The sequence below is a fragment of the Priapulus caudatus genome, unplaced genomic scaffold (genome assembly GCF_000485595.1).
Source record: "Priapulus caudatus unplaced genomic scaffold, Priapulus_caudatus-5.0.1 Scaffold343, whole genome shotgun sequence".
Classification (NCBI taxonomy): Eukaryota; Metazoa; Priapulida; class Priapulimorpha; order Priapulimorphida; family Priapulidae; genus Priapulus; species Priapulus caudatus.
In genome coordinates this window covers 146,957-157,226 of record NW_014577404.1, presented here as the reverse complement: position 1 = coordinate 157,226, position 10,270 = coordinate 146,957, and the positions used below count along the sequence as shown (strand labels likewise).

At 38.4% G+C, this 10,270-nt stretch overlaps 2 protein-coding genes across 2 annotated transcripts in view; both read right to left on the bottom strand.

Annotated features, from left to right (window-relative positions):
* LOC106809292 (transcription termination factor 2-like) overlaps window positions 1–6,174 on the bottom strand; it is a 19,709-nt gene extending 13,535 nt beyond the window's left edge. Inside the window, exons 1-4 of the mRNA XM_014812324.1 lie at window positions 5,659–6,174; window positions 5,391–5,514; window positions 4,812–4,952; window positions 4,300–4,402 (exon numbers count right to left, since the gene is read on the bottom strand). Coding sequence (XP_014667810.1) covers window positions 4,300–4,402; window positions 4,812–4,952; window positions 5,391–5,514; window positions 5,659–6,174 — 884 coding nt within the window. The remainder of the gene's footprint in view (window positions 1–4,299; window positions 4,403–4,811; window positions 4,953–5,390; window positions 5,515–5,658) is intronic.
* LOC106809296 (lysM and putative peptidoglycan-binding domain-containing protein 2-like) lies at window positions 6,162–7,063 on the bottom strand (the record flags this gene model as incomplete). The annotated part of the gene is given in 2 exon segments (XM_014812336.1): window positions 6,162–6,460; window positions 6,621–7,063. Coding segments are annotated over 2 exon segments (657 nt in total), but the record flags the coding sequence as incomplete, so codon positions are not given.
* Window positions 7,064–10,270: the final 3,207 nt, after the last annotated feature.

Below are 10,270 nucleotides of genomic sequence, written 5' to 3'. Positions count from 1 at the left end.
CTCCTCTCTCCTCTCTCTTCATCTCTCTCTCTTTCATATATATGTATATACTAATATATATATATATACTAGTATATAGTTATACACTGTATAGTATATTAGTACATTTTATATATATATAATATATATATATAAAGTGTACTAATATTAAATTATTTATAAACTGTTGATGCACTCAGATATTGTTTCATAGAAGCAAGCAGTTCATTGAAGATGTGCACGTTATGCGTATGTAATAATGTTAGATGGATTTTATTGAGTAAATTGTCAGTAAATCTTAATTCAGATGGTCGTACTCTATGTTAAACTGCATTACAAAGTAACAATCCACTGTAATAACAACTGTATAACAACTGTAATAACTGTAATAACTGTATGTATTTCTAAAGGGGATTATAAGAAATTAGTGTAGTCCTCGTCTAGAGGAGAATTATATGTAAAGTTGAAACTATGGCTACTCTAACCATGATACATGCTTGCATGTTGGATGTGCATTATGCTGCGTGTGGTGAGAACGTTTGCGCTGACACATTTTCCTTCTTGCATGCCCTTCGCAGGCATGTGTTTGCAAGTGTTTGCCCAAACTACATCCAAGAATTTATCTACATATTATTAATGATTACTAATTGATTTCATTACAATATAACCAAAAATACGTCACTATTATGGTAGATGATCTATTTTTGATATTATCAAGAGTCCATAATAGAAGTGAATAGATTTACAATAGAATCTTCTATTATGGACTCTTGATATTATTAATATCAAGAGGTAATAATACGTGTATTGTTAGCTCTTGATAATATGTAGATAAGTTACTGGTGTGCCTAATAGCCAAATAATTTAGTATATATATATATATTATATATATATATATATAATAATATAACCCCTACCCCTATCTATTTCTCTATATATCGTTTATATATATTTTATATATATATAGAGCGCAGAGGAGAGAGAGAGAGAGAGAGAGAGGAGAGAGTATAGTTATATATATATAATATATATAATATATATATACTATACTATATTATACTCCTCTCTGCTCTGCTTTGTCTCTCTATATAATAGATATATCATAGACGACCGCGGAGAGAGATATTGTATTATCTTTACTTCTCGCAACAGACTATATTCATGGTGTACCGGTACTTTCTACCTCTAATCTGTTGTAGAGCGCGCGTCATATTGCTTTTATCGAGTAATAGCATCGGTAAATTCAAACACACCTACCAGGGCCGTTGTCGGCGAATATAATTAGCTTACAGTGATTTTATACCTGAATAACTCGGCCCGCCGTTATGATTTAGAAAGGTATCCTGGATACAATGACATCAAAAGCTCGACCTGCTACCGTATGTGGTGATTCATGGAAAATCCTTTCATGCACAATTTGTTGACATGACATGGCCATATAAAATGCGACTGAACGATTATGGCATGGCCACGTGTGGCAAAATAACTGGGTTCGACGTATTCATGTTTAAATAAATTTATAATGTATTACATTATTTACCGGCCTACAGGCCATGAACAAATCGTATACAGTCAGGAGGATGACAGGATATCTTAGTGTTATATTTACTCCTGATACAGATGTGTATGCGTGCTTTCTTCCGTGCGCTGCGTGCGTAACGTCGGCGTGCCGTGCGTGCGCAGTATATATATATTATATATATATATATATATATATATATTATATATAAATCGGTACAGGTCCGGTGATAGATTACGCGTATGAACAAAATGGAAAACGGAAAACTCCCTTTTCTAGTTCCGCGTAGTTTCCCCTAAAGGCGTCATCTGTATCCTATCTTAAGATTAGTCATAGAGTATTAGTCTAAGAGTATCTGTCTTAAGCATGAGGTACTTCGAGCCGCTAGAATGCATGCGAACATCTGAAACACGCAAGCTGAGATCTGCTGTAAATTGTTTTATGTAGGTAGATTGCAATTGCATACCTAGTATAAGGTGATTAGGACTTACTTCGTTCCAGTCTCAGAAAGCAGAATCTATAAGTTAACGTCATTGGTAGCCACATTAGTTTATAATAAAGCTGGTCACTCGTGCTTACATTGTTGCATGCTCATCTAGCTATGTATCAGAGATGCGTATGATGATGACACAGTTTTTATAGTATTAGAGTCTTCCGTGCGTTTCTATATATATATAAATGATCTGTTTGTCACTAAAACTTGTATCTCACAGAGATTCTACTAATCAATTTGCATTAACTGACACTGCAGGGTTAGAGGAATCATGCAAATTTAATTAAAGCAACTCAAAACGTGTCAATATAATTGCTCAAAATACTAAATCATGTGAGCTGAGTGGGCATCATCTATGACAGCATTATTATGAGAGTATTTTTATACATATTTATAAGCTACTTTGATTGCGAGAGAAGCTGGCAGGTATCGTTGCGACTGTAAAAATTACATATTGTATGCGGTGTGACTCGACCATGCGACCTGGCAAGACCAAGTTAGACATAGATACATCATACACTATCCTAGATCAGGCAAGATTAGTACACAATATATAACAGCTAGTAACACTACTAACACAACTAAGCATACTTTGACACTCGATTTTTGATTATCCACAAATCATTTATACAATTCTTGAGACAGCATGCAAGAGTCGCAGTTAGAAGTAGCCCAGCTGACTGTGAACTCACATGTAATAAAATTAAGTATTATATTGACAGCATATCAACTACCATTATCACAAAATTTGTATACACATATGTATATAATATATATATATATATATATATATATATATATATATATATATATATATGCGCACGCACGCACGCACGCACGTACGCACGCACGCACGGAAGAATGCACGCATACACACTGTATCAGGAGTAAAATAACACTAGATATTCTCATCCTCCTGACTGTATAGATTTGTTCATGCCTGTAGGCCTATATGTAATACATTATAAATTTATTTAAACAATAATCGTCGAAACCCAGTTATTTTGCCACACGTGCCATGCCATATCGTTTCAGTCCATTTTATATGCCATGTCATGACAACAAATTGTGCATGAAAGGATTTTCATGAATCACCACATACGGTACAGGTCGAGCTTTGTGTATATGTACCATACCTTTCTAAATCATAACGGCGCCGAGTTATTCAGGTATAAAATCACTGTAAGCTAATTATATTCGCCACAACGGCCCTGTAGGTGTGTTGTAATTTACCCGATGCTATTACTATAAAAGAATATGACGCGCTCTTAAACACGATTAGATAAAACTCGACACCATGGAATAGTATTCTTTGGCGAATTGAAAGTAAATAATACAATATCTCTCTCCCTCTCTCTCTCTCTCTCTCTATATATATATAGAGAGAGAGAGCGAGAGAGAGAGAGCGAGAGAGAGAGAGAGAGAGAGAGAGAGAGAGAGAGAGAGAGAGAGAGAGAGAGAGAGTCAGAGATATTTCTAATATAAATATTTCTACATAAAGAAACAAAAAGAAAGAATACCCATTCTCCCCCGATGATGAGGAGCCTCGACATTGTAGATCGACCATGTTCAATGAGTGAACTCTGCACATCATTGGCTGGATTCTAACATAAAGAATTAATAATATCTGTGAGTATTCTAGTAATTATAGTGTGAACTTAGATGACATCACCATAGATCAGATAAAAACTTCCTGCACAGTAATTAGTAAGGTGATGGCAATACATAATAAAACTTATTATTGAACTTTAATATTTAAAATTTGCATGCAATTTAGAACTACACAAATACAGGGTATACCATGGCAGCACATTACTTACTTGGGAGCAACCCGTGTGAAATTGCACCTATTCACAGTGTTGCTACAAATGTAAAAGCTTTTACCCTTGTTTGGCCCATCACGAGTGCCAGTCTTAAGGAAGCATGGTGATTCTTAAAGTGAAAAATTAAAAACAGAAACAATCTACAGGTTAGGGTATAGAAGAAAATATCCATACAAACAAACTTTCCAGTCACACAGAAATTACAAACTTGTCTTGGTACATCCCCAGCAATCTAGTGGTGATTAAGTGGTTAGTAGTGTGCACAGTTTTTGATCGGTTTGATAGTAGTGTGCCGTAGTAGTAGTGCTCACAGGTAGGTATTCCAATCACAGCTAGGTATTTCAACCATGGATTTGTATCTAGATCACAGGTAGGTGTCTCAGTCACGCTCGTAGGGTCTATGTCCCCCTGACCTCTGTTTGACCTGGCTCGTTTAGCTATTTCTGACGGGCAATGCTTATATGATGGGCAAGGTGTGAACATACCTGTGCAGCTTCTCGATGGCGTCGGCCGTGACGGCGGCTACTTCCCTTCGCCGCGCTGCATTCATTCTGCCGCCATCGTACAGCGTGTTCAGCTGAGGATTGTCTGCAATGAAGCCATTGTTATGCTGGCAGTACGGAGGCTGAGATAGATAAGATATGATATGCACATCATCCCAAAATTAACACACAACACCTTCACTACAGTGTTTAAATGTCACAAGAAACTCCCAGACAATAACAGTCTAAGCCAGATGATAATAAATCAACACAAAATAATTGTATAAAACATTACACTTGGTCTAGTTGATAGCTGCTGGTAACTCACCAATTATTTGTACAGTATTATACACACAATGTAGTACAGGTGGAGTCTGAAAGAGCCTAGCTATTAGCCAAACACCTTTTACACTAACAAAAATTGGAAACTACATAAGAATGTCAAAATTACCGATAGAACCTACTAGCTAAGCCTAAACTTCCGAGCAATTCTCAGTTGAGTTCAGTCAACCTACCTCCATACATCTGCTGAAACACATGTGGTGGGAGAGGAACAGCATGCGTGAGAATGAGGGGCTGAAGACTATTGCCTGACTGCTGCGCTACCATATTTGCTGTCTCCACCTTAGATGACACTTTCCCTGCAGCTGTTGGAACTGTGACACACACAAAATGCCTTTGTTAAAAGCACATCCAAGAAACAGGTATAAGAAGTTTTCAAATATTGAACATGATCGGTTAAAAAAAACATTTTGAAAGTCAGTATTCACTCACTTTGGGAAGTATAGTTTGATTCGGGCTGGCAGCCCATGGTCAGTTTATTGTTGTTTACAGTTGGTTTGTTATTATTAAAATAAATAATGAAGCATTGCTCACAATTTACTATATTCATAACTCCAATATTTGCAACTCAGGGACTTCCTGCAAGCATGTTGGTTCTATTTGAACAGATGAGGTATTTACAGCATATCAAAAACAGACAGCTGTCGAAATCTTCTTCAGGGTGAGGGTTATAGTTTAACAGGGTTTTGAGGGGAAAGGACATGAGATATGCTCCACACTACATGCATCCAGGGAGCATAGGGAAAACATACCACTCTCTAGTGCGTGGGGAACTCGCAGAGCTATTGCTGAGATTCCACGTTGAAGCTCATCAATATCATCTAGTAATTTCTTTCCACCATCTGGAAGGCCTTTGCCAGCGCAATGAAATAGTCTCTGTCAAAAGAAAAGTGGTGAAACAGGCATTTACACTATAATATAGTCACATCTTGGTCATCACTACCAGCCACGACATCCTGCTACACAAGTCACACTTTCTTTACCAGTTCTCAAGTAGCGCACATGTTGACAATTCAATACCTTTTTATCATCCATCCTCTTTTGCATTTGCTGTTGCTGTAGCAGCAGCTGTGACTTGCTCATCAGGGTTTGATTGTACTGTGAAATCGCCATCGGTGGCCTCTTGTCGCCCCGACTCACAGCAGCTACGCCATCAGAACCCTTAGTTGTTTCTCGTTTCCCTGTCACACTGTCATTCTGTGTTACCGACTTCACAGTAATCGTGCCGCTACTCGAGGAACCAACAACGCCAGGTGGTGGTGCCCTATCCTCACTGTGTGGCTGGTGTGATGTTGAAGAAATCTCCTTAATGAACACGCAGCCACTGTCGTCTGAAAATGAGTCGCCTTTTGTGTTGGTGGATGCTGTTGATCGAGACATGTAGGCACTGTCAGCCTCTGCTTCACCAGCACTGTATGCATCATCATGGTTCCCACCATCGTTATCACAGTCCCGGCTGTCATCACCATCGTCATGGTACCTGACATCACCATCACCGTCGTCACGATCCCTGCCGTACAATCGATATGATATCATGAGCATATTAATTTATATTATTACATAGTTACTGATGCACTCTTGATGATATGGTAACATATAACCACATTATCAGCATATATTGAAACATTTCAACTCAACGTCTGCCTCGTTACTGCCATTCTGCCCTCTGCTATGCAGTCCATGTTGGCGCAGTTGCTGAAGAGGTTGCTTGACCTTCACAAGGATGCTCGTCGCGGATGGTCGTACCGGCGTCTGCCGCAGGGACCGTCTCTGTCTAACCACACCTGCTTGCCTCGCAGGTGGCAGATCGGGTTGTGGAAAACTGAAACAAGATTAATAGTCATACAATTTTAGAGCAACACTTTAACACTGTAATCATCACCTGGAGGCAAATCACCGTAAGTTCATCATCCAATCACATTTTGCCAGAAAGGTTTTATCTGTTGCTTAAGGTATGGGGAAAACAATAGGCTTCAGCTTACTCTGAATTCAGTTTCAACTTTTCCACGTTCTTGCGAATTGCATCTGTATTATTGTCTATCTTGCTCAAAAGAGCTTCGACCGTCAGTTCTTCATCATGGCGATTGCATCCCTCCAACCAACTACCCGTGCTGCATTTACTAGTGTTTTCATCCATAGTTTCATCACTACCATCACTACCAATCGGTAGGATGCCACCAGCAAGGCAAGGCTGGTCACAGCAACGCGCTGTTTCCAGCTGCTGGGCATGCAAGTCCTCAGACACAATATCCGTACAACGGTTACGTTCTGGCATTGTATGCGATGTCTTTAGGATTGCTGTGTTATTGTTGAGGCCGTTCACGACGGTCATGATGTCTTCTTGATTCTCCAAAGGAATGTAAAGCGTTTTCAGAAAAAGTGTGTCGTTCGACCATAGCTTGTTGGCACGTTTAATCTTTTCTACCTGTAAAACACAATTTACAGCATCTCAATTAAGCATAATAAATGCAAATTGTGCAGAAAAGACTATATATACATCCAGCAATTTGAACAACAACAATACATACAACAACAGTCTGAAAAATAAGCATTTTTGTTAATTAATTTATAATATAATCAAGAGTACATAATAGGAGTTAATTAATTCTCCTATTATGTACTCTTGATATAATATAGTGAGGCACAAAAATTTCAGCAAATTTTTAACTTACACAGGGGCGTATTACTAGTGTGGCTGGAGGCCATGGGGCAGCTGCATGGTTAATAGCGAATTACCTACATATACCTGCCTAGAACATAATCCGCACATGGATTTGTTCCCCAGGCAAAATGGGTTAGCTCCACCCATGTACATAAATATTTTAATCAATTGTGGACAATTTCCAATTTGATTACCTTGTTAATAGCGAAGAAATTTAACAGAGAAGAAATTAACAGAGAAGACCATTAACAGAGAAGAAAATGCAATATTATAAAGAATAAATAAAGTTGAATGATTTAGATCCTACCACAAGTCTAGTTTAATCAATCAATGGCTATCTACCTGACTTTGCAGTGTACATTTGTTGGACTGATGTACCAGAATATATATTTGGCTATAATATATACACACTTACTTTACTGCATATACCTGCATGCCTGCCTCGCAGTTTGCCTACCTGATCACGTAGCAAACTCCTGAATTGTGTATATAACTACTGCAACCTACTATGCTCTGTACACGTCTCACAATATGCTACAAAATTCTTTAAATATTACAACAAGTGTTGTGCAAACATGTGTAAAATACAGCATTTGAAATATTCACCCAAACAATATGTCACACCGGTTTGGTTGGTTTTGAGAGAGATGCAGGCATCGTGAGGGTTGCGCTGAGAATTAAGAAAGCTCAAGCTACTCACTTTCAAATACTTGAATAAAGACGTTTGTAGCCCCCTGGCTACAGCCATGTGATTGCACATTAGATATCAACATCGAAAACATTCATCTGTATGCAGAAGACGTTTTCATCTTGCTAATATCGTTTTGCACGAATACGATCATATATATTTTCCACCTGCCATTATATTTCCCCCATAATTTTATATAGAGGCTTTCAAACCACATGAACTGCACAATTTTTATGAAAGTTAGTAACATAACTATCTGACTCACCAAAGATTCTCACTATCTAAAAGTAACGGTTGGACTGATAGCTCTACGACTACATCGTACCACGTTACTTCACCACATGCATGATGTCTTGTAGGGAAAAAATTAAAGGGCTAACTGTAGGGTAGAGCTATTAAAGTATAAGTTGGATAGATGTTGTAATAAATAAGATTTTTGAAGCATAACTGGAGCCAATCATTTAATTCACTAAACCCGATACCCAAACACATGTATGTGAAGATAACCATGCATGCCATAACCCATGCAAGTAACTGCAACAGAACTGCAGGTTTGTTGGTGGGTGTGACAACAAAGTAAATATACAGACAAGATAGGGTATATAAGCCATGTTTGTTTCTCAGTCTGTAAATATCTCTAGTATTATATCTTTCTTTGGGTAAAGGCAAGGATACACTGCATGACAACAACTAATCATAAAATTATGTAAACCAAAAACCATAAGTGTGAAATGTGCAGCTAGTTGGAACCCATACGGTTTCTAATTTCCCCAAAAGTTAAATGTTATAGTATGAGGTTATCTTTGGGGGTGTATTTTGGCCTTAAATCATTAATTAATGATAGCTTCTCCTGGCAATTAATCAGGAGGGCTGTGAAAGACAAGTAAGAACAGACACCGATAGTTGATAACCTAGATGTAGAAGCATGAAGGAAAGAAGGATATCCTTATCAGCCTATACCTATATATCCTAGTTTTGACTACTGTATTATGCTAAATGGGAGTGACCCACTCTATTGAGCTTGGAATTGACTGTAGCATACAAGTTAGTAGTCTACATAGCATGGACAGTGGAGCATAAAGTGGGTTAATTATAACTGGTAACAGTAAGTGGACAGAGTTGTCGTGCTATAGCCATAGACATAATTTATACCTCCAAGTGTAAACCTACAATGGTGATTTCACATGCCATATTATAGTCACAAGTGCTTGGTTTGCTTTTCACTGCATAGAGAGAGACTAGCTCCATCACTGTAGCTTTCATCCATCTGCATTATGTCATTATGTGTAACTTATAGTGGCCATATGGAAGGATTGCAGACTACTTGTTACAATGTTAGCCAAAAACACAATGTAACACTTTACAATGTCGAATACCATATATAACATTGTATAACATATATAACCATGTATAACATTCATATATTTTTCTTGGCTTGCTAGAGCCACGAGCCATGACCTATGTATACAGTCGCAAAGTGTGGTCTAGCTATAAGTTATTCTACCCGTGTAGCCCCTTCGCTCCACTACAGGAGCCCGAAGAGGCTTACTGGTAGAGCTAGGTCCGATTAGTGATAGTTCTGTGCCTGTATGCAGACAGTGCCGCGGCTAACGTTCATACACATCTTTCTCAATATGGTCATTACATTATTCATATTCACATCACGTCACCGTAAGAGTAACATGCAGTCACAGACGTGATGTACGTGCCACGGTCAGCGAGTCACATCATATTCACAGTCATATTTTTCTCCAATAAGGTCTTTCGCTGTATGACCGTTTCTTGGAGCCATATGTCACTAGAGCAATATTGCAATAAATCTTGAACCTGTAATCTTTTTTAACCCGACACTATCCTGGAATAGCGTCAGATTAAAACTGTTTATAGGACACAATTTGTGTTAATACGTACATAGTGGCTATATGCCCGGCAGCCGGCATATATCTGACGGCTGCCGGGCACGGTCTTCGATTTCCTAAATGCCCGGCAGTTTTTAATTTTCAGCGTTATCTCAAGTAAACAAGGATTAGGGTTAGGGTTAGGGTTAGGAACTGCTGGGCATTTAGGAAATCGAAGACCGTGCCCGGCATATAGCCACAGCGTAATACGTAGGCCCTATACAATAATGTAACACGACAAGAGTAGGGGTATACCTACTCATGTTGTACAGACTCTTGTTGTACTCAAGAGTGGTACCGCGTGTTGCCGGGTCCCCGAACTATCCTTGGTCCGTAACCCTACTCTTGTTGGGTTAAATTATTGACTATATTGTATCTAATTTA